Source organism: Anser cygnoides, chromosome 1, assembly GCF_040182565.1.
Source record: "Anser cygnoides isolate HZ-2024a breed goose chromosome 1, Taihu_goose_T2T_genome, whole genome shotgun sequence".
Lineage (NCBI taxonomy): Eukaryota > Metazoa > Chordata > Aves > Anseriformes > Anatidae > Anser > Anser cygnoides.
The window spans coordinates 80,149,614-80,177,250 of NC_089873.1; the positions used below are offsets into that span (position 1 = coordinate 80,149,614).

The 27,637-nt window shown below is 41.3% G+C and overlaps 2 protein-coding genes across 3 annotated transcripts in view; both read left to right on the forward strand.

Annotated features, from left to right (window-relative positions):
* The window catches only part of LOC106045463 (rho guanine nucleotide exchange factor 5), a 37,566-nt gene extending 33,269 nt beyond the window's left edge, over positions 1 to 4,297 (forward strand). For both annotated transcript variants that reach the window (XM_048046792.2, XM_048046793.2), the window contains 6 exons: positions 188 to 277; positions 553 to 707; positions 1,382 to 1,543; positions 1,950 to 2,020; positions 2,351 to 2,455; positions 2,746 to 4,297. In XM_048046792.2, the coding sequence (XP_047902749.2) occupies positions 188 to 277; positions 553 to 707; positions 1,382 to 1,543; positions 1,950 to 2,020; positions 2,351 to 2,455; positions 2,746 to 2,900 (738 nt within the window). In that variant the 3' untranslated portion in view covers positions 2,901 to 4,297. The remainder of the gene's footprint in view (positions 1 to 187; positions 278 to 552; positions 708 to 1,381; positions 1,544 to 1,949; positions 2,021 to 2,350; positions 2,456 to 2,745) is intronic.
* Positions 4,298 to 8,596: 4,299 nt separating this feature from the next.
* On the forward strand, positions 8,597 to 26,098 carry NOBOX (NOBOX oogenesis homeobox). The gene is made up of 9 exons (XM_013195996.3): positions 8,597 to 8,926; positions 11,562 to 12,263; positions 12,669 to 12,775; positions 13,310 to 13,425; positions 14,357 to 14,490; positions 21,856 to 22,126; positions 22,709 to 23,055; positions 24,921 to 25,268; positions 25,859 to 26,098. Exons 1-9 carry the CDS (start codon positions 8,812 to 8,814, stop codon positions 25,882 to 25,884), a joined length of 2,166 nt encoding a protein of 721 aa, XP_013051450.1. The 5' UTR covers positions 8,597 to 8,811; the 3' UTR covers positions 25,885 to 26,098.
* The last annotated feature ends 1,539 nt before the right edge of the window (positions 26,099 to 27,637 follow it).

Sequence of the window (27,637 nt, forward strand, 5' to 3'; positions counted from 1 at the left end):
AGAAAGAAGGACAATCTTTGTAGCTATGGAGAAGCTTAGTATGCTTACCTGGAAAACTTTTTTTTTTCTTCTCCCAGGGAGATGCCCAAGAAATTGTCACTTACACTGATTTGTCATGGGCTCCTGGGAGTAGTACTGATCCCACTAGGCATTTCTGGTCCTCACTATCACCTGTTTTCCTCTGTAGCTCATCAAGGACTGCAATGAAAATGTCCAGCGCATGAAGAGCACTGAAGAGCTGATCTACCTCAGCCAGAAGATTGAATTTGAGTGCAAGGTGAGCTTGTCCATGCCCTGAGCCTTGCTCTAGCCTAACCTCTTCTATCTCTTTCCTTGCAAAGTCGATTGTGCTTACTTTTGTTCTGCAATGCACACAAAACGGTTGAATCAGAATATCATACACAGGCCAGCTCTTCATCAATAGTTCCCTTGCCCAGTCATTTGTGTCAGACTTCAGCTGATGGTCCCTACCACAAGTTGGTACAAATGCAAATCGAAAACTCATGGATTCCTTGCATACACCTGATGTAAATATTTATTTCTGTCTTGTAGATATTCCCACTCATTTCACAGTCAAGGCGACTTGTGAAGTGTGGTGAGTTGACAGCACTGGACTTCAACACCCCAAGTCCAAAATGGAAAGTCACCACCCGTCCCATCTACTTACATCTCTTCAATGACTGTCTGCTCCTGTCTCGACCGAAGGAGTGAGTGCTTCAACCACAGTTCTTGCTGTCCCTTCCAAAACGCCTGTCTCTTTCTGGGTCTGTGCTTTGGTGAGAGTCCTTTCCCTCTGCCTGCCAGCAAGTGGCAGCATTTGTCAAGTCACTCTCCTAACCCTACATTACATGAGTATCGTGTAAGTATGTAGAATCTGATATTCCCAGCTCTTAATTAGAACATACACTAATATAACTAGATATGTTGTGGTCCCTAGTGCAACAATTCCATTGTCTCTCCATTTCTATAATATGAAGCACTTTAATAATAACAATTTATTGTAGTTTTACTCAAAAATAATTTCTTCCTAAAGGACAGTATGAAGGCTTATGAATGTGCAAATCACTGAAACTGGAAAAAGTGGTTGGCTGGTTAAGGGAGGGTGTGTGTGTGTGTGTGTTCTGATTCTGTTATGCTGGAAGCTGTCAAGTAAAACCTTGATAGGACAGAGCTTAGTACTTCTACCCTTTTTGTTAAATCCCCCCTCTCTCTTCTCTGGCCTTTTCAGACTTCCAGCAAAAACAAAGCTTAAGGTGCCTGAACCAGATGAAGACTCATTAAAAGCTTCTTGCTTTCCTGACATCAGGGAGCTACATAGACTCATTTCTTAACTCTTATTACCTTAAAACTCACAACTTTTGTTCCTCCTCTTTACCTGCAGGGGTGGACGTTTTGTTGTGTTTGATCATGCCGCTTTCTCAGATGTGCGTGGGGAGAAGTGCGAGATGAAACTGCATGGAACAAACAAAAATGTTTTCCGTCTCTTTCTACTTCAGAATTACCAGGGAAAGAGAGCGGAGTTTCTGTTTCGAACAGAGACACAGTAAGTGAGCTCAAGGTTATCCTTAGTATATCCCAGTACCATAGCCAGATACCTCCTAGAAGCCTGGAAGTTGTCCCTCAACAATATGCTAAAGTATCAAATGCAGCTGCTGAGCAGAGGACTCAAAAATCATCCTTTTGCCTTAAGTCCCTAGTGAACCACTTTTCTTCTCTTTCATCGTAGCTGTTTATACAATACTACCACATCATTTCATACTATCAGCCTCCAAAAATGGGAGGTTTTGCCGTGTTCCAGCCCTTTTCTCCACTTTCCCTGCTTCTCTAAGGACCCCCTCTCTGTCCCCTCCTGTGAGCAAGCCTGCACAGACATGCCTGCGCACACACTCCTGTCATCAGACTGTATCCCTCACATTGAAGTCTGACACCTATCTGGTGATGTTTTCCAGCAGTGAGAAGCTGAGGTGGATCTCTGCTTTGGCTCCTCCACGAGGGGAACTGGATCTCCTGGAATGCCCTGGTGAGACTGATCTGCTATTACAGCAATGAGGGTGGGCCATTTGGAGGAGTTGGGAGTCACTGCAAGGTAGAACAAACCAGAATGACTTTAAGACAGAATATTTGCCTTTTTGTAAAGAAGGATATTCATGGGCTTTCCCTCAGTGCCACGTTCTGTTAGTTGTTTTACCTATCTTTACTCCTCATTATGTAGAAGACCTGTAGTCTCCCTTCCACTGCTCTACTCATCAGTGTTTGGGCAGTCTTTTATCCCCTTCCACCTTTGGGTCTGGTGTACACAGGTTTATTGTTACTTTCTTGTATACCATTCTGATCTTTCCTCTTCTTTTAGAGGCACCACAGGTTCAATGCATAAGGACATACAAAGCTCGGGAAAATGATGAGCTAGCTTTGGAGAAAGCAGATATCATTATGGTTATGCAGCTCAGCAATGATGGTGAGCAGAATAAACAATGGGTATCTTAAATTATGGGCAGAAAGCTACTTTAGTAGTGTTAAGCTTTCACAATGCTATCAGGCTTCAAAAGGAGCTTCTCATTCCTGATTGTTGCATTAAGAGGATGAAAAGACTTATTTTCATCTTCATTAAGCTACTTTATTTGGAAGCTGAAAGGGGATTTTTGTATTTGATCCTAGGGCCTTGTTGGAGGGGGCTTTTGGGGAAGAGGAATGAAAAAAGTGCTTGACTATTTTACCTCATGTTGTGTTTTGTCCCCACTCCCACAGGATGGATGGAAGGAGTGAAACTTTCAGACAGGGAGAGAGGCTGGTTCCCCTCAGAACACGTGGAATATATCTCCAGCAAACAAGCACGGCAGAAGAACCTGAAGGAAGAACAACGCGTGAAGAATGCCAAGCAGCAGGTCTTCTGCAAGAAATAACTCTACCTTGTTTGGACCTGTACAGCCTTCCTGGCATAGGGAAACCACCTTTTTCTAATGTGCCTCAGAAGAAGCACCTCTGCAAAGAGTGTAATACAGCACTTTGACAGAACCAGGTGCTTTTTGCCAAAGAAAGCGGGAATTCAGTCAGAAAAAGTCATTTACTTCCTTTCTGTCACCAGGATTACAGCAGCAGTAGGAGGGAAAAACGTTGCATGTATTGCTTGCTTTGTGGTAGTAGGGAGGAGGGACTTTAATCATACAGAAGTCTAGGATCTGGACTTCTGAAAATATATTCTGGTTTTGCCACTCACAGGTTGCAGGACCTTGGGCAAGTAACTTCAGAATTCTGCCTCAGTTTTCCCATCTGTGAAATGGGGGTATATTTACCTACCTCACTGGATGTTGTGAGGCTAAATTCGTTAGTATTAGCATACTAAGAGCTTTGAGTTCCTGAGAAAGAAGGTGCTAAGTGCAAAGCACAGTGTAGTTGAGGAGAGTTTTCCATTTGAAATATCATCTTGATATCTTGATGGTATTAATCTCCCTAGTATAACTTTTATTTAGGACAATGTATCTATTTGATTGTGCAAGTCTACTGATTGTTTTTAAATAGGCACAGAGTTTCGTTGTACCTGAATTTAACTCAGTCTCAACATACTGTTAAGAGTCCTTGACAGCAGTAGAAAATCCACTTGAGTTTCAGAAAATTCTTGGAAGTCACTGTGATGATTTCCTGCACCTTAAGAGGTATCAAGCTGAAGAATCTGTTTCACAAAGGTCACCTCTGTCCTGAACATGTGTCCCAGTAAGCAATGAGAAATGACCATTTTTTCACACTGCTTCCCACTCAAAGTAGAACAGTTACCTTTGACATGTAACTATGGCATGTTAGTACATGCCCTGTACAAAATAACTATGACTAGGCATATGCAATGAAGTGGCAATTTCCTGCTGCTCTTAATCTGATAGCTGATGTGGTATTGCATGCTCCATTTTGCACACTTATAGAAAATACTGAGATATTTAGCCACTGTAGATAAACTCAAAATATGTACCAGGGCTTCAGTTCTTTTGTAGAACTCCCTGGTTTTAAGTCAGTTTACACACAGTCCTGCTTTTGTGCAGAACCTGTCTATTTGAGGACATGCCTTCAACTTGTAAAATATTGTTTGTGTTAAAGGAAAGTGTTTGCGTTTATTTACATCAATGCAAGATCAAGTATAAGAACCAATACACCAAAGAAAACAGTGTGTAGCCTTCTTGCATTTAATATATTTGAAGAATTAATTATCTTCATATTTCCAACTTTCTTTTTCTGTAACACTCTACCTATACTTCTCATTTACACTGTACCTGGTATGGCTTATTCTAGCCTATTTATGTCAATAATTTTAGCTGGATTAAAAAAAAAAGTTGCTTTTAGTCCTAATAAACTCATGCACTTCTCCAGTTAAAATAAACAACTTTCTGCTTTCCTTATTTTTCATCTCAAATATGAGTAACTTGCTATTTTCTGAATATTTTCAGAACATCATAGAATCACTTAGGTTGGAAAAGACCTCCATGATCCTGACGTCCAACTGTTAACCTAACACTGCCAAGTGTACCGCTAAACCATGTCCCTAAGCACCACGTCTACATGTCTTTTACATACCTCCAGGGATGGTGATTCAACCACTTCCCTGGGCAGGCTGTTCTAATGCTTCACAACCCTTTCAGCGAAGAAATTTTTCCTAATATCCAACCTAAACCTCTCGTGGCATAACTTGAGGCCATTTTGTCTTATCCTATCACTTGTTGCTTGAGAGAAGAGACCAACCGCCCACCTTGCAACAACCTCCTTTGAGGTAGCTGAGAGCAACACGATCTCCCCTGGGCCTCCTTTTCTCTAGGTTAAAGAACCCCAGTTCCCTCAGCCGCTACTCATAAGACTTGTTCTCTAGGCCCTTTGCTAGCTTTGTTGCCCTCCTTTGATATGTTCCAGCACCTTAATGTCCCTGTAGTGAGAGGCCCAAAACTGAACACAGTGTTTGAGGTGTGACCTCACCAGAGCTGAGTAGAGAGGAACAATCAGCTAGTTGTGCTGGCCACGATATTCCTGATACAAGCCAGGATGCTGTTGGCCTTCTTGGCCACTTGAGTACACTGCTGGCTCATGTTCATCCATTTATCGACCAATTCCCCCAGGTCCCTTTCCAACAGGCAGCTTTCCAACCACTCTTCCCCCAGCCTGTAGCACTATGTGGGGTTGTTTTGCCCCAAGTGCAGGATCCGGCACTTGGCCTTGTTGAACCTCATACAGTTGGCCTTGGCCCATCAGTCCAGCTTATCTAGTTTCCTCTGTAGAGCCTTCTTACCCTCAGGCAGATCAACACTCCTGCCTGACTTGGTACCATCTACAAACTTACTGAGGGTACACTTGATCCCCTTGTCCAGATCACTGACAAAAAATGAAAGAGAACCCAATACTGAGCCCTGGGGAACACCATTTTTGACTAGCCTCCAACTGGATTTAACTCCATTTACTGCAACTCTTTGGGCCTGGCAACCCAGCCAGATCTTTACCCAGCAAAGTATACACCTGTCCAAGCCATGAGTAGACAGTTTCTCCAGAAGAATACTGTAGAAAACAGTGTCAGAAGCTTTACCAAAGTCTAGGTAGACGTCCACAGCCTTTCCCTCATCCACTAAGCAGGTCACCTTGTCACAGAAGGAGATCAGGTTAGTCAAGCAGGATGTGCCTTTCTTAAATCCATGCTGACTGGGCCTGGTTGTCTTGTGTGTGCTGCATGATGGTGTTCAGGATGATCTGCTCCATAACCTTCCCTGGCATTAAGGTCAGACTGACAGGTCTGTAGTTCCTTGGGTCTTCCTTCTGACCTTTCTTGTAGATGGGCATCACATTTGCTAGCCTCCAGTCAACTGGGATCTCCCTGGAGATCTGCTCCCCACCCCTATCTTCCAGCTCTGAGGGCTGGGTACCTAGACAGCAACTGGTCTTACTAGTAAAGAGTGAGGCAAAGAAGGCAGTAAGTATCAGTCTTTTCCTCATCCTTTGTCACTATGTTTTCCCCTTACATCCAAAAAAGGATGGAGATTCTCCTTAGTCTTCCTTTTGTTGCTAATGTATTTATATAAACATTTTTTATATAAACATTTTGTCTTTAATGACAGTAGCCAGATTAAGCTCCAGTTGGGCTTTGGCCCTTCTAATTTTCTCCCCACATAGCTCCACAACATCTTTGTAGTTCTCTTTAGGGCCAGCCCCTTTTTCCAAAGATCATAAATATTTTTTTTCTTTTTTTTTTTTTCTTCCTGAGTTCCAGCCAAAGATCTCTATTCAGCAAGGCTAGTCTTCTTCCCCGCCAGCTTGTCTTTCAGCACATGGGGATGGCCTGCTCCAGTACCTTTAAGATTTCCTTCTTGAAGAGTGTTCAGCCTTCCTGGACTCCTTTGCCTTTCAGGACAGCCTCTCAAGGGACTTTCTTAGCCAATCTCCTAAACAGACCAAGGTTTGCCATCTGGAAGTCCAAGGTGGCTGTTCTGCTAGCCATCCTCCTGATTTTTCCAAGAATCAAAAACTACTAATTCATGACCACTATGCCCAAGACATCCTCCAACCTTCACATCACCCACAAGCCCTTCTCTGCTCATAAGCAAAAGATCCAGCAGGGTGCCTTGAGCTGGCTCACTCAACAGCTATGTCAGGAACTGAACTTCCACATACTCCAGAAACCTCCCAAACTGTTTCCTCAGCTGTATTTCCAGCAGACATCTGGTAAGTTGAAGGCTCCCCTGAAAACAAGACTTAGCGATTGTGAGACTTCTCCCAGCTGCTTAGAGAATATTTCATCTGCCTCTTCAGCCTGGTTGGGCTGTCTCTAACAGACTCACACCATGACATCTGCCTAGTTTTCCTTCCCCCTGATTCTTACCCGTAAATACTCAACCCTATCGTCACCACCATTAAGCTCAAGACAAAGACTCCCTAAAATACAGGGCTACCCCACTGCCTCTCCTTCCTAGCTTATTCCTTCTGTAGAGTTTATATTTTCCATTCCAGCACTCTATTGTGTGAGTCATCCCACCGAGTTTCTGTGTTGGCTCCTATGTCTTCCACAGGAACATTTGGGGACATATATAGCATAACTGGAAAAAAAAATCTGTATTTCCATACTGTTGAGAGATAAAAACATTAAAGACAACCTGTAGATGGGGGCAGTTGCACTCATTTATTTTGTGGTAAGAACATGAATGAAATACAGGCACAAGTTACATTTTAAAAGTGTTGTGGATAACCTGGAAAATTCTTGGTTTACGTCTCAAAATGGAATGTTATTTGTGCTATTTTTTTCCATTACAAAAAAAAAAAGTGTCCATCCTTTCTGAAGGAATAAATGAAAGCATTCTCCACAGTTCTTATTCTTCTTCAGAATGCTAGAAAAAGCTGACATTATGACCAGAATTCAGTAAACAAACATAACATTGCTCAGAGACAGGAACTTCTAAAGCAGTTTTTAATTTTTATCTTTGTGCTTTTATCTAATATTGATTAGATAAAATTAATCCCATCCACTCCAAGATCAGAGTTGTGTCTGGTCAGCTGAATGCCTCTAAGAAATTAAATGTCATTTTAGCTACAGTAACATTCCAGCTAGCATGTCTTGTATTTTGTGGCGGAACCAGGTGCACTGTCATACTAATTGTACTGTCTTCAGAATGCTGGTGCACCTGCTTCAGTTTACACTCATTTAACACAATGTAACAACACTCAAGTGAAAGCATCTGCAGATGCATGACCCTGGATGCTAGAGTGAGCCTTGTAACAAAAACAGGATGTATGGGAAAACGCACAATAGGAGAATGCCAGCATTAAGATACCGAGCCTATAACCAAGATGAGGATGAAGGATGTTTCATCATGGTGGAGCAGAACACAATTAAGCAAATCACATTCATTAAGCAAGGACTGTCTGTCTTGTTTGCAGACATACAAATTGTGTTTAGAGCCAGCCCCACTTCACTCAGTGGTTAGAAAAGCTGAACATGGAAGATGCAAGAGAAGAAGAGTTGATTTTCAGAACCATTGTCATCCATGCAAGTTACAGTACAGGTCTCTCCATCAGCTGCGCAAAGCAAGAAAGAACTCAGATAAGACAGACTTGGTTCACTCCTCCCCTACATCTTGTGTTCTCACCTGCAAGTACGCAAAGCTGTTTTAAATTTTATCAGAGCTGATGAAAACACTTGTAGCATGAGAGTACTAATTGCCTGGTATCACTGAGTTAGGAGCCTTGATTTTTATTTTTATTAAAAGACTTTTAAGTATGAAAACAATGCAAGATGACAGCACCAAAAAGTCAAGAAGTGCCACTTATTTCCTGTAACTACTAGTTTATGGAGAATTAGAAGTATTTCAAAACAGCTACAGCCAGAGCACACAAAAAACGAAGCTGTCTTGCTGCCATCCCACAAGGGAAGATAATGAGGTTTATCTCATTCAGCGTGATCTATTACACAAATCAATTTTGTAACATCTGGGTTCCAAATGCATGCCATTAGTGATATTTAAACCCACTTCTCACGCAAACTTTGGGAGCACAATCTTTCAGGTGGTCTTAGACGAGTGTCTTCATACATTGTCTCCCTCAGGAGATGGCGCCTGAACGGGTAGAGGGCAAGCAGGTGCTAGCCCCAGTCGCCACAACGGGCCACCAGCGGCTCGCTACCAGGCCCGTCAGGGCTCTCCAGGCTGCCTCCACTTTAGCTACGATGCCGCTGAGCGCTGTCGTCCCACTCCTCCGCTGGGGGAGCCCGCCTCTGCCGCCCCCCATGCGGCTGAGGTAGGTCGGTCCGGCAGCCTGGGCCACGCTCTGCCCAGAAGGCGGCTGGTACCGCAGGTGGCCCTGATGAGCCCGCTGGGGCTTGCCGCCATTTACCAGGCTGAGCCGAGCCGGACCGGCCGCCGCCAAGCCGGCATGGACGGGGCGGGAGCGAAGGAGGAGCGGGTGCTTCAAGGGCTGGGTAAGGGTCCCGCCGCAGGGATGGGGCACTGGCTCTTCTCAGTTTTGGAGGGGAGGCACCCGATAACGAGCCTAGGGAGCAGCCCCGGCGGAGGATAACTCCCTCACCACCTCCCCTAGGCCACTTTTTGTGCCGCTGGGGTGCCGCCATTTTGTTTGGGGTGCCCTCGCTGGTTCGGGGGCAGTGAGCTGCTGCTGGCTGGGCATCTGTGTGGCACTTGTCTCTGGGATTGTAAAAGCGAGAAGGCTGGGCTGTTGGTCTTCCCTTCATGTCACTATATATACTTGCTTCGTATCAGTAATGGGGTCCTGCTGCTGCAGGGTTTCTAGACTGGTAGCACTTACATCCCTCACCCACTGTTCAATTTTCATCTTTGAGCTTGTGTGGATGGCTCTGCGAAGTTCATGTTTCTCCCTGTGTGTACAGGTTGCTTTGTACCAAACATTCAAACCAACCTTCAAAGTCTTGCTGTCACTGTGCAAGTGGCTGCCTTGTTCTAGTAACTTCTGAGAGGGTAGCTGTGAGGAGAAAAAGATGACTTTGCTTCCTGCTTCTGCACCTTCAGGCATTCCAGACTCTGTTAGTATGATTTTTTTCAGCCAGTTAAAATCCCTTCTGTTTAAGATTATTTATCTGAAAATGGGGCAAGTGTTGTTCAGTCTGGTCGCTTGCAATAGCAATGATGGAAGAAAGGGGTGTGTTGGTAACTCCCTAGTTGTTGCCATGAAGGTCCTGTCTTTCTGAACTTTATTTTCATTTCAGACCTCTTCTTGGCAATACTAAGTTATATGTTGTCAGGCTTTTGCTGTATGTCTTAGAAATAGAGGTAGCGATTTCTATTTCATGAAGGATTATTTCTGCAGGTGGTGCAAAATCCCTGCTGTTGATCTGTCTCTACTGTAGACACAAGGGGCACACACGTGACTTTGAAATGTATTTTTTGATGTAAGCACATACAAGTAAAAAGCCTTCTTAAATCAAAACATGAAGCTGAAAATACTATTTTTTTTTTTTAAGGCAGAATTTGACAGAATGGATGATGTGAAAATATTAGCTTTCTTGCATAATGAGCAAGAGCAGGACTGAAACAAGTTCAAATACAGCAGGGAGGACAGTGAAAAAAGGAATCATGTAAAACATAGCCAACTTCTGCCTCACTCAGTTCTTGGCCCTCCCTATTTGTATATTTCATCTCATTTAACAGCAGTGGGAACTTGCTGCTTAATAAGATCAAATTATTACGGGTACATAGTTTCCTGTCTCTTTCCAATACAACTAATTCAGTTCTCTTAATTCTGTAAAAAGGAAAATTGGAAGGTCTTGAAAACAGCCTGTTGTCCCTTCATACTTCCATCAACATTCACACAGCTGACTGGTTTTGTGAGGTTCTTACTTGATTTAACAATTGTTTAAGAAAAAAAAACATTGAGGCAAAAAGCAAGTATGTTATTTTGGCATTGCACTAATGTATGTCAGAAGTAGGATAGAGTGAAATTAAATGATTCTTAGATATTTTTGTTTCCAAAAAATTAAATTGCCAAATTTCTCTGTATGCACTTAAAATTGAAATGCTACCAACAATCTGCTCAAATCTTCCTCTTTCCATAAAGAAGTGATTAGATGGTTCCGTTACTCTACTTTCTATTCTTAAGGAATAGTCACCTTCTAGAAATAAAATAACAGAGAACACAGTCAGTTCTGCATACATTCAGAGACAATCAGCAGGTTTTCATGGTTTGAAAACATACGTGTCAGCTGGAAAAGAATAATGCTTATTTTTTTTATTCTGTTACGGTAGTAGTTGCCTACTTTATTTCTCTTGCTGTGTTATTTCTGACTTACCGTCTACTTTTTGATCTCTATTAGTGTGATGCAGTTATGCTTTTTGTTAAACTTGGTCAAACTTCACCTATTTTTGTCCTCAGCCAGCTATTTCATTACCCATTCTGTAGGTCTGCTATTCATTAGTGTTGTGCCTGAAGCTGGGGAAAGCTAATGTAAGAAAGTTACTAGAAGTTTATTCGTTATCATATTCATTATAAAATAATTCATTATCTTTTCCTTGGTAAACTTCAGTATGATAGAAACAGAAACCTCTATAATCAAGAAGTGGCGTCATTTGTCAGATAATCACTGCTGACAGAGTAGGCCAGAATTTGGCTTGTATTTGTTTTTTGCTTATTTTAGTAAGGGGTCACTTAGGGACTTGATATGTCATCTGATTTTTATTCTTTATTTGAAAGACCTTTGTTATTCCCAGTGCTCGTCTCCTTACAAATTCTACTGTATCTGTAATACACACCCTTATCTTTATTCTCTATATCTGATATTAATTCTTCCTGTGGTTTGAAGTTAATTGTTTTTTTTTTTTTGCAGGCATCTTCATTTTCAAGATGAGGCTTTTCTAGTCTCAGATGTTTGAATATCTCCATGTTAGCCATATCGCATTCTTTTCTGTTGCTCTTCTAGCAGCACTCTATCCTGGTCAGTTTTCATTCTGAATTCCCCAGCTGTTTTTTTTTTTTCCACTGTTGTGTTTCAGTACCTCTCCCGTAACTGAAATCTAGGCACATCTGGCTTACAGTGCGCGTTTGGGTTGGTGTGGGGGGTGTTGTTTTTCATTTTTCCCTTGCAGAGTGCAAGAACAAGGGGGAGGACATGTTACTGAACACTGAGCACTTTGTGATAGATGCTGATCCTGTTGGCGGGCATGGTACAGGATGCAATGTGCCATCGGTGTTCCAAAGTGCAACTATAAAAGAGGAAGTTGAGAATAGTTTGGGAAGAGAAGATAGGACCAGTCTTGTGAAGGAAGAGGAGGGAGATGGCAGTTACTGCATGCTGCAGGCAGCTGCGTCAACTTCTGAAGACTCTGCAGCCCTTGACTGCCCAATCAACTTTGCCTCAGCGTCTGGACAGCTGACAAATTTCCTCAGTGACATGAATTCAGTGCCCCTACTTCCTGTGGTTGAGTTTGCACAGGAACCCACAGATAAGTCAGAGTCACATGAACAGTGTGAGGTTTATTATTCGGACGAGACTGAAAAGGGGACAAAGAAAAATAATGACAGAAGTGGAATGTGTGCTGAGAAAGCCACTAGTGCCATCTCTGGAGATCTCTGCAGGCTAGCATCATTACAGGATGCATGTGGCCCAACTACTTGCAGATCATCCAAATGTCCTTCAGCCAGTGTTGCAGCTCAGCAGTCCTACAAGCTGTCTTCATTCCTGGAATCTGGAAGTAGCCATGGTGAAACCAAGGAAAAAAAAGAGCTATGTGACAACCCAGAAATTCTGCAACCTGTCAGGAAGAAGTCACGTACCTTCTATAGTGCAGGTAGATAATGGGGAACCTGATGGTAGACAGTGGCACTTATAGTGCCAACAGCACCAGTGTTTCTTACACCATACTGAAGGCACAGCACAGAGATGCTGAACTGCTCTAAATGGTATGTGCAATGCATTTTGCAGTATTAAATGTGAGAACTTCTTCAAATAAAGGTTGCTGAGTGCCTTGCTTTTAAAGTATTGCTAGCAATGCTCCTTGTTTTACTGTGGAAGAAGACACTTGTTTATTTTTGTGCTTGCTTTTAAGAAAATATCCCTTATGTTCATGTATTTCTAAGAATAGTAAAAAAGTTCATTTTTGTATTTTTCTGTCTCTTTTCTCTTGTTTTTATTGGTTTGCTTCCTTATCACATATTCCCTATCTCTCTCTCTTTGAACAATGCATCATTTCTAGAGCAGCTAGAAGAGTTGGAGAAGATGTTCCAGGAAGACCACTACCCTGATAATGAGAAGAGGAGGGAGATTGCAACTGTGGTTGGGGTGACACCACAGCGTATCATGGTAAGGCTGTGTGGGTAACAGTGTTGACTGTGGGATCAGTACCAGAAAACAACAGGGAGAGGGACTGAGGCAGGAAGGAGGAGCTTGAGTAGAAAGGAAAGAGGAGCTCATGAGTAATGGGGTAGAGGCTGCAGTGATAAGAGCGTGGCTCCTGTGGATGGACAGTGTATGAACAATCACCAATCCTCACTCACCCCCAAAAATACCAAAATGACAGTGGAGCTTGCTGTTGTGTACTCCATCATCTCTTCCTGTTTTCTGTGAAGAGACAAGTGGGTGGGTAAAAGACTAAGGAGATTGAACTCTTTTATCTTGGAGGTTCTGTTGTGGGCAACACAGGAAGCTGGTTGGGGTATTTTTCTGCTGTTGGTCCTCTCTGCAGTGAATCTTCCAGATGTTCTGTGGAAGAAAGGTTTCTTGAGAGTTCTGGATTCACCTAGTGATGCATGGAGGCAGTTATTGCTGCTTCTTTGCCTGTGTTCCTGTATGTAGATCATTTCCTTCCTGAATGTATCCTTTCTTTCTATTTATCAGGTCTGGTTTCAGAATCGCAGGGCAAAGTGGCGAAAAACAGAGAAGCTGAATGTGAAAGGCAAGAAAAAATACTCAGCATCAGCCCTGTCAGTCCCTACAGGGACAGACAGTTCTGGGTGAGGGACTGAAATCTATTTTCCTCATTTCTCCACAATAGATACCTAACAAATTAATTTTTTTCCTGTGCCTTTTGCATTTAAGCCATGCTGAACTACACCATTGAGTTAGACCTTTGTAGCAGACCTTTGTAGTCCTTCTGTATTTTCCAGCCTGACAGACTTGTGGGCAAATTGTAGTGGGTCCTCTTAAGAGAACTTTTGGTTACCCTGTAATACTGTTTTGAAATAACTGTTGAAAGCCCTCTTGCTGAGATTACATGGAGAGCAGAAAATGAGATAAAGGGATCTGTGGAGTCAGTCCTACATTTTTAGTTTCTGTATATGTGCTGGCCAAGCCCTTTGTGGGAACTTGAGAAATCTTTTATCCCAACCTCCTTCCACCATTGCTTTCCATTTTCACGTGTTTTTTTTCCACTTGGTGATGGACATGCTGCTTGCTCAGATCAGTCTTACAAAGAGATGGGCTTATCTGAAGAAATACAAGCTAGCACCTTTCAGAGTTGATCTTGGAATACTTATGTTGGAGAGAAAAGGGAATATGTGAGAGGGTGGGTGGTCTTTCAAGTGTGTGGGTAGGAGAAGTTTGTCTCCAGGGGGAGACATTTATGGCAATTTGGAGCAAGAATCTTGAGATGAGAAGATAAAAACAGAATAGTTAAGTGAGAGATTGGAGACCACTTGACTGACTTCATTGCGCTGTCCCTGCTGTCTGTCCTTTCTACACTGGTAGTCCAGAACCACTTCCCCAAATACTGCTTGATACAGCATCAATTGCCCTGTGTCTCATTGCACTCATAAGTCAGCTAATATTTCTGTTTCCACCTGCTAATGATCTAGCATTTTCCTGTTGTAGGGTAGCTGGGTTGTGTGTTTTGTGGTAATGTCTTGTCTTCTGGTCTGTGCTTATACTTTTTATGTGTAATTCCAGAGTCCCTCTTCTGCCCATGCCTCCATTGCCTGACTTTGTTCATGACCAGTCTTCTGTGTTGAATGTAGACACTACAGCTGGGAACTGCTCCAGCCTGCTCACTGGGCATTCAGCGCCGCTTGCTTCCTCCTCAGGTGAGACCAATATCAGTGTAGGTATTCTTGCAGTAATTTTTGGTGGTGCTGGTAGATTCACAGACACTGGTCTTAAGGTCACTGGGGAGCCCAACCCCATCAGTCCAAGAAGTGATACCAAGTTTAACAGCTCCCTCCTAATCAAGTTAATGGCTGTATTGGGTGGTGCATCCATACTAACACTAGAGCCAGATTTGCTGTTCTTACTCATTCACGTACTATTACTCAGCAAGGAATTCTGAGTATGACTTCATAAGGATACACGATTGAGGCATTCTTCTGTTACAGCTCTATGATACTGGTACTGCTGGAGGTGCTTTTCCAAACCATGATGAAAGTACTGCACTGGCTGTTACATACTCTTTGGGGTGGATATACACATCCCTTGTTCTGGTTTAGACTGTAGTGTTCTGGCTGCAACCTGTAATGCAGTGAGCTTTGTGAGGAAGGTGCATTGTCTAAGCCATTGGAGTGTAGAGCCTTTCCTCAGGAACTGCATACCTTTCTGTCTCCAGAAGAGGCTTTTTAACTTCCCCAAACATGTATGAATAGTGCAAATTACCAGTCTTTGTAAGACTTTGACAGGATGAGACTAGGTGAGTTCCCAAGCATATATCCACGTTTAATTGCTATTGCAGTGTTGTTGAAAGTCAATGGGGTGTGCTGTTGGATCAGTTTTCTATCTGAGCGGCATTTAGACTTTCAAGATTGATGGCAAGCAAAGAAGAGAGGATTTGTTCAATTGTGTATTCACATGTGGAATATTGTAGCATTCCTTGGAGTCAGGAATGTTCCCTAAAGCATTTCATGTATATGTTTACTTTTCCAAGTTGGCACAACTTGAAAATATTTTTAAAATAATGTAAATTTCACCACGTCCTTAGGGACGGATATCCCAGACAATAGACGTGCAAACAGGTGGTACAGTATTTTTCTGCTCTCTAGTGTAATTCATTCTTTTGAAATTCATGCCAACATTTCTGACCCCTTGTATTATAAATGTATTAGTTTATCAGTATTAAGAGCAATTCTGTGCAGGTCACTTTCTAATACGACCCAGAGACTTTAATTTATCTTAATAGTACTGATACCTGACAAAATACTTTGGCATTGTAGAAAGCAAATGTAAGAACCTATCAATAAGTTTAGAATGCTAATAAATAAACATATGTTAAAAGAGAGATACTTATTAGAGATACTTTCTTGTTATACTGTAATTTAGCACTTCTATCACTTAAATATGCCTGTCAATCTTCAATCTCAAGGCAAGGACTACCTTAACTCTATGAGCTGTTTAACCAATATGACTGTAATTAAGTTAGTTAGTTTTTCCTCTTCGTGCAACAGAGTAAACATGGTCAAAGTGTTTGAATAATTCACTGCTTTCCAGAATGATGAAGTAGTGCAGTCATTGAGGCCTGTATTTAATTAGATAAAGACCAAGATTTGCAAAATAATTTACTTAAAGGAAACAAAGCAAACATCCTCATGTTTCTATACTTGTCTGCAGAACTCTCCTGGTTCCTAAAGTACATCTGCAGTCATGCTATTTAGTCAGGAGAGAATATGTCTGTTAAAGAAATAAATTTGCATTCAGGGATGTGATCTTGTCATCTGTCTGTACTGAGCAATTTTTTCCGGAGAATCTGCACACTGGGATGCAGTTCCTGATGTGGAAAACCCAAACAGTTTTTCTGTTGGGAAAGAAATGTCCTGTCTGAATTCTTTGCACGATGTGAATGTCCCTGAGACTGGATTGGGTACGTGAGAAAATAACCGATAAAGGTATCTATTTTTTTTACTCCCTGAATCCTTCTAACTTGCTTCTGTCATGTATTTCTTTTACTGTGTGTAATTCTAGCTTTTATGAAATACATGCTTTCTTCACTTGTATGAAACCCCAGTATCTTCAGTATTAAGGACATGGGAAGGTGAGAATATACTTCATTCTGCTAGGTGTGTGTAAGAGAACAAACTTTTTCCTTGTTCTCTTCATGCTGGGAAAGAAGTAATGAAATCTAGTTATACTATCTAAGGCTGGTAAATGCTTTCTAGATACAGATCTGTTTGGGGGAAAAAAAGTAAATTACCATTTCTAAATCTCTTTGCAGAAAAGAGGCATGATTTGCACACAAACTGAGGTTCAGTGATTGTTTTTTTTTTTTCCTGGTTTCCTGAGGGCAGGGAGGTGTGTGGTGTGCATAAAGTGCCACACACAGGTTGCACACTGTTTAAGAAACCCACCCTTCCTGCCATGTTTGTTTGACTCAATCAAATGCAACAGAAGGTGAAAGTATTAAAGTTACATTTCTACAAGTTATGAGAAAATTGTTGTCTAGGTACAGTAGAGATCTAAGTTACTGCTCTTTCTGAAGGAAAAGTATGCTACTAAATACGTAGAGTCCACATAGGAGAGGGAGCTGCATAGCCCAATCACAGGAAAAGCGTCTCTCAAAACATTGCCTTACTAAGGGTGGGATAGCACAACCATGAGGAATTAAGCCTTCTTCCCTCCACCCAGCCCCTCAATCTGGCATTGTATATAGGCAGACTCATTCAGCCTTGTTCAGAAAAAAAAAATTGCCAATAAATAGGGCCATTCAGGGCTCACCTTCTTTCTTTATTAGAAATGTTAAGAAAATAAAGGCGACAAAACGTGGATGGTATAAGATCCAAAGTAAAAAGCAAAATAAGAGCGAACAAATGAATAAAAAGCTCATCAATGGACAAGGCAAAAGCTAGTAAAAGTGGCCTCAGTGGAAACAGCTGATGGCATGTTTCAGGAAAGTAACCTGCAACCTGTGCAATGCTGTAGTTGCACTCAGATTGTGGCCTAAGGGGGTGATTATTCAGATGCTTTCCTTGATAGCAGTGTTTAACCACTTTCAGCTGGACAAGCAAATGACTTACATATATGAGAACAGCATGATCTGTTAGCTGACACCTTTGGAGAGTGCTCAGTGCTTTCTTTTCCTTTGTTTTTCCTTGTTCTCTAGACAGTAGTTCTGATTATGTGTTGTTTTTCTTTTTTGTCCTTGTTGTTGTCTAACTGTTTGGTCAGTTCTCCAAACAAGTTGATTGGAAATGTCAGCAAGTTGTAGTTGAGATATGTTGTTTCTTTCTGGCAATTAGGGTTTCTGGTTTTGGTGTTAGCCCCACTAGAGTCGATTTGTGCTTCAGAAATTCTTACTTGAGCTTGTCTTGATCTTAAAATTGTTTTCATACTACTTTTACTAGACAGGTAGCTTACTTTAAACAAAGTAGTGTGTGTGTGTTTATATTTGATATTTCTAGTTGTTTGAAGTTTCTCTTGTTTGTCTGAGACTTCTTATGGATATATTTCTTTGATTTACTGACTTAAATCGTAAATAGTTGCTCAGAGATGAAACCCCAATTTCTCTTACGCTTCTTCTGACTGAACTCCCTTAGTGTTATGGAAAGTTTGGATGCATGTACAGTGAAATGCCTTTTATGTGCAAAACAAGGTCAAGTTTGTGCAGGTAAGCACTGACCCTGTGTGTACATAAACTACCAATTATAGCAGTTCTTCAGGCCAAATTAGGCAGGCAGTTGTGCATGTTCTTGGATAATTTTGCATATTTTAAGAAATTTCTGAGGATTTAACTGATGATGCCTACTTTGCTGAAGCTGTTTGTGGACAGAAGAAATACTTATGTCTCCTTACCCCTTAAGAAATAACTTTTATTTTCTATGCCTCTGGTTTGTTTGAGGAGGTTTTTTTGTCCTCCAATACTTTGGTAGGTAGTGTTTTGTTTCCTGTGGCTTTTTTGCTGAGGACACATGTTGGGAGCCCAGCCTGTGATTACCCAGTAGCAGAGATGGGAATGGAGTAAGAATCTTGGGAGCAATTTTGGGAGGTTTGACATGATCTGTCAAAGAACAGTAAATAAATTCCACGAGCCCTAATGAGTTCACTATAATCCAGGATTCTGGCCTTTGAACAAATTACTTTAAAGCTGATGATGTGGAGCTGATATGGCAACCAAGAGTCATACCTTTTAAAGAAGTGGTAGGTTCCAACCTACTGAAAATCTAGAAGATCAGACTGACATACTTACCTGAGCAGCATAGTTAAAGGCTGAAGTTAGCTTACTGATCTTTACTCCAGTAACTGAAGAATGCTTTTGCTCCTAAGGTTGATTAACTTTCAAGAAGCCAGTTGCAAGATGTATGCTTTTTCTTCTCATAATTTATAATAATGTAACGAAGAGGATGCATCTGCAAAGAGGTTTATGGCGGCCCTTAATGTTCTAGTAAATGCTGTGATTACGCAGGCATGTTTTAGAAGAAACTGGATTGGATAGCGTGTGACAGACCCATAGTAACAGAGTCTTTTGATGAACTCTTGATGCTGGAGAAATCAGTCCTTGTAAGCAGACCATCTGAAGTTAGATTGGTTGCTCAACATCACCTGTATTGTACCCAACCCTGGGCTTGGTAAGCAGTTAATCATGGTCCCCAGGCCTCCCAAACAGTCTGCAAGCAGCTCCTTAGTTATCTGCCAGAATTGTGGCAGGTGTCTCATGCCAAGGCCTTCTGGAGTCAGCATAATGTGTTTTGATTAAGAAAGTCACGTATGGCAGTTGTCAAGAGGAAGGGCTCCAAAGCAGATAGGTGTCACTCGAATAGCAAATGTTGTGCATGTGATCTGGTCTGTTAACAACAGAGAAAGCAGCTTCATAGAATATAACATCACAGTTCAGACCATGCTCATTTTTAAATTCATAGACACCTCTCTAACATAGGTCTCAGTCCTCTAAAGTTTGGTGAAAGACTGAAATCAGTCATTGGGAGAGAAATATATGCTTTTTTTTTTCCATTTAAGACTCTATCCCATTCATTGGAAATTATGAAACCCATTAAAGAATGGGTGTCTTAACTCTGCCAGGATGCTGAGAAAGCAGCTATAGTACAGGAAAGCAGCTGTGTAGCTGTTCTCAAGTTAAGACAAGTGTAATGCCAGGACTGGTTCACAGACTGACTGAAGCGAGATCTGAAGCTGCAAATTTTTAAATTGCTCTCCAGAAATTCCCAAGGTTTTCTCACGGAGTGAAAACTCAGAAATAATGGAAGCAATGAACAAAATATTGTATTGTTACATTCACCTGTTCCCTGGAAAGCCTTCTGAGGATATGTCTTTACATCAAGGTCTGGAATGGTCGTAGAATTGTAGAATATAAGTATGATCTCAAGCCAGTGATCAGAATTCAACACTGAACAGAGTGCTGGAATCTTTTGTAAATACAGTGTCACATTTTAGCAGATACTACTTTTCTAGGAATTATTTATCTGTATTGCATTTCTTACTTTATTCAGAAGATACACATTCAGTGTCCTTTTTGAAAGGACTGAAAAGTGGAAGAAATTGTAGAAAAGGTTGAACCAGCTCTTTGGAAGTCAAGTGTGCTATCTTCACAGCATCGTTGTCCGTGATCCTATTGGTGTGATCCACAAAGATTATCTGCACTAAATGTTGAAAATATTTTTTTGAAAAATAGAACTTACTTCTCAGTGGGTGAGGAAGTGGGTTTAGAAGTGTTTTTCTTGGGCTATGTTATTACTACTGCTTGCATTCATCCTGAGCAAGGCTAAGGCCACCTGCAGAATAGCTAATTCTACTGTCATTGAACTGAAACTTCATAGATAGTTTTTCAGGTAAGTTGTGCCCTGAATGGCTGCTGTTTCATAAAGCCTTGTGAACTACTTTGTTCTAGGCCAGAAGGGTCAGGAGGAACAGTGCAAATGGATGTTTTCATAAATTAGAAGAGATCTTCAGCTTCATTTCTGGTTAAGCCATTTTGCCTTGTTAGGAAACTAAATATTGTCTTGACTGCTTGCTTTGTTGTACAGGACTGAGAATGTGACAAGAACCTCATAAAGGTTGCCCAAAATGGAGAAAAAATATGTTCAAATTGAGAACTAAACCCCTGAGAATTGTCTAGGAACGTGAGTGCTTTATAGAAGCCATCCCAGATCTTGATCTACTTTTCTAAGTGAGCTCAAAATCAGGAGTCTGAAAAGTTTTCACTGAAATGTCATAAATGCCTCTTTTCGTAGTTGGTGTGAGTTTGGAAAAAAAGAAGTAGGAAGATGCAATAAGATGAGCACAGTTGCACAGCTCTCTGCAGAGTCTAAGAAATAGAGCTGCAAGTGGTCGAAGAGGAATCTCGTTATCAGTTCTCTGGGCATGCATTCCAAAACTCTCTAAAGGTTGCTTGCGCTGGCTATGGCAGTATTATGCTTAGGTTTTATGCTTAAGGCCTTTGGCTTACACCTGGTGGAGTACATCTGATGTTACTCTGTATGCCTGCAAGGGTGAAGTACAGCTGTAAACTATTCATATTACTAGCATTCCCTGAATGCTTTACCGTGTGTGGGAGTAGACTAATTCTATCTGAACAATAATGTCAGTGTATACTTCTCTTATATCTGCATCATTCTTACGCTGGTTCAACCTAGCTAGATATGAAAAATCACTTCAATTCTGCTGCACACCTTAAGACAGTTACATTTCTCTAAAGAGTAAGAATTTGCTGTTTGGCTTAACAGAAAAGCATCTTGTTCTCTTGCACCACATACAAATTTCTTGAACATCTGTGTATACTTGTTATTCTGGATCACCAGCATATATGCTTCTGACCTTTCCATTTCCTATATTGTCCTCTTTCCACAGAGGCTGCTCTGTAGGAAACTGTTACCCTCTCCTTTTCCAGCAGTGACTGAGGAGACAGGTCACGAAACAAGACTCTAGAAACCAAAAGGTGTTGGTTTCCTTTTCCATCTCCCAGCTTTTTCCCAAGGCTGTTCAGCTGCCATCTTTGTTGTTGTTTTTTTTTTTGTTGTTTAGTTTTGGCATGATTCATCAGATGCCAAACCAGGAGAGAAATTTTGGTTTAAAAAGTGGCCTAGACAGTGGATCTCCAACGGTACATTTTTATTTCTTTCAAACCAATTATATTTTTCAAAAGGATAATCTGTGCAGCACGATCTTCCCAGAGGACAATAGAGATGGAAGGTGGCTGGGGGATTTTTTCCTGGCTTTTTTCCAGGAAGTACTTTGCTTCATTTGGCTGCCTTCTTGAGAGCTGAATAAATCCAGTATGCAGAGACTGAAATCATGAAGGTAATTTTATTTAACCAATAAACATAATTCTGTGTTCCAGAGAGCTTGCTACTACTCCCTTTTGCTTTCCAGCAGCAGTGCTGCTACTCGTTTACTTTTATTCACACTGGTTAACCTCCACTCTTTCACTGACATATTGCCTTTCTGTTCTGCCACTCTTGCTAGACCCTGTGCTTGTTCTCTTCAGTTTTTAGTATGACAGTCTCTCTTTTTATTCACAGTCTCTTCAGTGGCAGGAATGGTGGCAGCTTGTGGAGCAGTTCAGACAAAGACATTACTGCAGTTCAACTTCAGTTCCAGCAGAATGGAGTGCTTCCCTAGTCTTCCCAGCCCTCCGCCCATTCGCAGGGCCAGCCTCCCTCTAAGCCTGTCCTTCAACCCCCGCAACCATATTGTTCCCTTGATGCTGGACACTCCTGACAGTGAATGCAGCTTGTCCAGTCAAGAAAATGGATCCAGGGAGGCCTTCACTTACAGCATCCAGAATCAAGGGTAGGAACAGATGAGATCCTCTTTGAGGGAGAAGCCTTGGGGGGGAGAGGGGGGCAAAGCCGGGACATGGGATAAGGAAATAAATGGGAGCATATGTGAGAATTTAGACATGGGACTGGGAATGGAGAGCAAAAGAAAGCAAACTCCTTTAAATGGAGTATGAAAAGAATGTATAACGTGCATGGTAGGACAAGACACCTGCTTTCAGTAAAGTGATTCCTTTTAATAATTGCATGCGTGTCAAGTGAAAGTGGGGTTCAGAAGCACAGTGAACAGGAAATCTTGAGAGAGGATGCATTAAGCACTGCAGTGTGCCTTTGAGACTGGGAGGAACTGAAGGAAAGGTAGTCACTACCAGTATGCAGTGTTAAAGAATCCTGTGGAAAAAGCTGTGAGAAAGCTTTTGGCTCAGATGGTTTCTGGTGCTCTTGTCCTGTGCCTAGGATTTCACAGAAAGGGTTGGAGTCAGATCAGGGTTTGAATTGTCAAGGGGAAGATACAGCAATTGTTTATTGTACAAGTTGCTGTAGCTCTTGACCCTGCTCTGATCTTTGAACTGCTTTTTTTCCTTGCTTGCTGCAGCTTGTGTTCACCAGTTTCCTGTGATTACCCTGAGCAGCTGGAGTCTCCAGGCAGCATAGAGACCCCGTACTGTCAGTACAGCAGCCAGGGTGGAACTTACCAACTGCCCCAGTATCCTCAGCAGCACCAGCTCTCCCAGTTCCACCATCTGCCAGTTCACCTGGCCAGCAATGTGCTCTCCAGTGTCCGCCTCACTCCTACAACACCCACTGAGTCCAGTACCTCCTTCCTTCCCTTACCTGGCAACAGTGGGGTTGTCACCTATGGGACAGCAGGAGCCACACAGGGATATGTACAGAACCACATGGGGGGACAGCTTGTGTTACAGCAGCCGAGTGGAAACTCAGGTAAATTTCTGAAATCCTTCGAAATCTTACTCTTCTGGAGTAACTAAATGTACCTGAAAGGTTCAGGATGATCAGTGGTTTAATGTGTGTACACATGCATAAATATACATGTATATGCTGCCCATGTTTTGTTATTTCTTTTTTTCTCCTCTGTTCTCTAAGTGTTGGGTGATCCATTAATTTGAATCAAAAGTTACTTAGTCTGTGTGTCAGAGAGAACACTACCATGTGAGTATGTCAGGTACTGCAGTGGTTTCCTTGGGTATGGAGAGCAACTTCTCTCTTTCAGGAATGCAATATTGAACAAACTAACGTGCCTGTGATGTATGTAGGTAGCAGTCAAGGGTGCAAAGTGAAAAGGTGCCACAGCAAATGGAGTACTTGGAGACAGCAAGAAAAACAGGCTTCTATCTCTGGACTTCTGCAGAGACGATTTTGAAATAATGTTGTGTGTCTTACAGTAGCGCAAAAGAAGAGTTAGGGATATGGGGGCCGAGAGAATATGGATATAGCTTCCTTTTCTTCCTCTGACATGAATTTGCAATACTATTTAGAAAACTATGTTGAAGTACTTTAATCTTAAAAAGTAACTAGGTAAAAATGGCATTATCAATCTCCTTATTTTGTGTCAGTGATTTGTATTTCGAATTTGTTCAAGCCCAAGTACAATCGAAAGATCACTAACTTTATCAGTTCATTTGCTTGGACCATCATGTTCCTTAAATTAAGGTCACGGTCCAAAAAGTATGTCTCTTCACATAAGAGAACAAAATGCTTTAGATCGCAAATGCTGCTCCTGTTTTTATACTATTTTTGTGGGTCTTTCAGGGAAGGGAGTCTGACTTGCAGGCTGATTGGTGCAAGCTGCCTCATTCACACTGTTGTTCATGGCTAATATTCTCTAGAACAGGTTGGCAGCACCTCTGCTATCTAGCACTTGGGCTGGTTCTCCTCTCTGGTTGTAAGGCATAATAATTATTTTCTGTGTTTTTTCAATTTGAAGTGTCAGAAGTAATGAGAGGGCTGTATTCCAGCACACCAAATTAAAGTTTTTACAATGTGATGCCAGAAGTGTGTGTTGTGTGCCTTTGGGCTTGTCACACGAGCATAAAGGTATGTATAAAGGTGCAAGCCTTGCTAGGACTGAAGAAGGAAGATTGCTGAAGGAATAGCATCTGAGTTGATACTGTTATTCCATATTTCTTTCTGGAGCACAGTGGGTAATAAATAGCAGCACACAGCTCTTCTGTCCAAGGAGATCCTGTAACTCTTATGCAGTGTGGACAACTGGGGTCAGGGATCCAGTAGTGCAATGCGGAGAAAAACTGCCAGTGTAGATACACCTTAAATTCTCACTTAAGCATGTGAGCAATTTAGTTGAATTAATATATACAAATTTGGAAAAAAAAAATAAAAAATAACACCATTTCTGACTCCTGGATTGCAGCTTTAATAAATGAAAGTGGTGATTAAGCATCCAGCTCATGCTTTGCAAAGCAGATTTGGAAAACAAGAGTGTGGGGGGGAAAACAATTTGGTGTGTTCTCTAATGTCATTATATGCACCTGGGATCTGTGTTAAAGTGATACATGTTCTTTAGGTTATTATAATGCTATGACTTGATTTTTTTTTTCCTTCCTAATAGCAATGTTCTGGATAAATATACTGCAATGTAAACAACAGAATTAATATTCATAACTATGTGATGTCAGCTCTGTTGCAGTAAGCATTAAGGAATAATTAATACTGTTTTGTACTGAGTACATGGTCAGAAGCAGAACATATGCGTTTTTACATATACATGGTTTTAATCCTAATTTCCTTATTTTCATGCTTCTGACTATTCTTTGTTACCTTTTCCTCAGCAGGCATCACTGCCTATCAGGCTGTCCCCTGGAATGATTTCTGTATGCAGGGAGCTCCATTTTTGAATCAGTCGCACTCACGAATGCCATCTTCTAGCACAGCAGGAAGACAATATTTATCAGAGCAAACTTCCTACACCCAGTCACCTTGCCAGCCCTCCTCTCCATGTTTCCTTCAAGTGCCCAATGGAACAACACTAGGATCCATGCCACATACGGGAAAACAGAAGGAAATAACAACACCAGGACAGAGTTTGTACCAGAGCCACCGAACAGAGCCAGAGTTGACATCACTTGCTGAAAGAGAGGAAGTAGAGAGCAGCAGCAAGAAGGGAGAGAGTATTGCTGGTAATTGAAAGGCCAGCTGACTTTTCTTGGTTTTTGTTTTGTTTTTTTGAGAAGTGGGTCTGGAATAAGGAAAGTGTTCCAAGACAGCGGTAGCTCCTTTGAATGCAGTTATGGGATCAAAACAGTGGCATGAATGGGAATGGAACTCTTTTTCTAGGACTGGCCCAGTTATCCAATAGCTAGTTCTCAGATTCATCTCTTAGAAATGATGACTAAATGGGGTCAGTAAAGTAGGTGGCTAAGTTGTGTTTTGTGTCAGACATCTTAAGATGAATAAACAGGACAGATTTATTTTTAAGACTTCCAGAGGTATATACATGTTTCTTCAAGGCAGAACTTCTTGAGAAGGAAGAGGGGAAGGGGGAGGGATAGCTTTTGTTTTGATTTCCATTTACAGACTTACATTTTAGAAACAAAAAAGGTTTGCTGGAAGATGTCCTGTGCCTTAAAAGTTCAAGTGTGGGTGGGAGGGTATTTAATTTCACAACATAAAACATTTGAACATAAAACATTGAAAAACATTTGAAAAATTTCAGGCAATATGGAGTAAAGTGAGATTACATTGTCTTAGGAATTTGTTTTTTCTTCAGATATTAAAGAAGAAGCTAATGACTGATGATACACTCTGAGAAACAAATAAAAGAAGAGGATACGTTACTATTTTAAACTGCAAAATAAGAATAGAGACAAGAATATGACTTGCAACAAAAGCACTTTCTGTTTCTCTTCTAGGATTGTCTTTTTTTCCCTCTTGTTGCCATGATTATTTTCCTGCTGAGGAAAGAAGCGGGGAAATTTCACTCAATAAAAGCTTCTGGTTGGTGTGTGTATTTTTTTTTTTTAAATCTTACTTTATTTTTCATAATGAATTAAGATCTTGAGGAGCATGCAGAAAGAAAATAGCTGATACAGGATACAGGCATGAGAGTCTCCTGGGTAGGTGGAAATTCCCAATCATGCAAGAGTTAAAGTATGGCTGGTATCATGGAATATGTGCAGAGAGACCAGGAAGAGCAAGACCCATAAAAAATGGAGAGTAATTCAAGCAAGTACATCTGATTTTAGGGACTCTAGGCAATGCAAGAAATACTGTGGGAAGTCCACTACTGGTTGGTGTTTGCTAGCCTTGAATTAATAGTTTAATGTAATAATTGCTTGTTCATTTTCCATATGAAACTATAAATGCCTGTGATATAACCAGATCTCCATCAGTTATTAATTGGTTTGCATCCTGTTTGAACTGTAGATGGCTTTAAATGTGTGAGGATTGTGTTGTTCAAAATTATCTAGGACTTGTTGGTTGATAAGTATTTGGTGGGTATCACTTTCATGAGATCCTTGGCCATCATCTCTGGGTCTGACCCAACAGTTTATTTCTGAAGTGGCTAAGTTATTGAAAAAGGGGTTAAACACTTTACTGTCTCTTTCAGTTAACAGGAACTGCGAACAGTTCATGTGGGCATGCCTTGCATTTACATCTGCATCCTGTTAGGATGTTGCAGTTTAATCTGATGGTATGTTTCATAGCTGTGGCTTTTCTCTCACGTTCCTGCAAATCTTACTGTGGGAATATCAAGCTGCAGTGTTAGCAAGAATAGTTAGTAGAGTAAGCAATCTCGGTTGGATAGTCTTGTTTGCTGTTTCACCTGGGACTGTCATCCTAGGAAACAGATAAAATAGTCTCTGAAGTCAGACATCAGTGGTAGTAGCAGAGGAGTCAAGTGAAGAGGTTTTTTTTTTTACCCTGGTTCATAAACAAATGGCTACAGTCCCTAGGAGCTGTAGTTTCCAAATGAACTCTATCTAGCTGAATGTATGGGATATATGATGAGTGGCTAAAACATGTCAGGTTCTCACTGTGTCCTTTTGAGGGCAGACCATTGTCTTATAGGAAGCTGAAGGTGCATTTCTTCTCCTACTTTGTGTTTAACCCCAGATCTTTTTATTGTCTTTCAGACAGAGGCATGGCCTGAGTAATTTTTACATTAGTGATCTACATGCCCCTATTCTACTCTATGAAATTAAGCATTGTCAGGCCTTCTGTTTCAATTTTTCTATTACCTGTTGCAAAGGATCCTTGGCTGGAGTTGGGTGCTGCTGGTTCGCTTTTTTCTTTTTTTCTTAAATGTATTGTACAACACTGTACACTGTGGCTGAAGACTAAGCAGTATAGACAGGAACAGATTTATACCATGAATCTACAGATCTGAGTAGAGATTCCGGAATTTTCATTTTCTGGAGTAAAAGTTTATGATGGTCTGTAGCAGGCTGCAAACATGGTGGGGAATGTGCATTAGTTCACATTTGTTTCACTCATCCACAGCTGAACAGCCTAAACCAATACTTCCAAGAGATGTGAATAGGAGTTT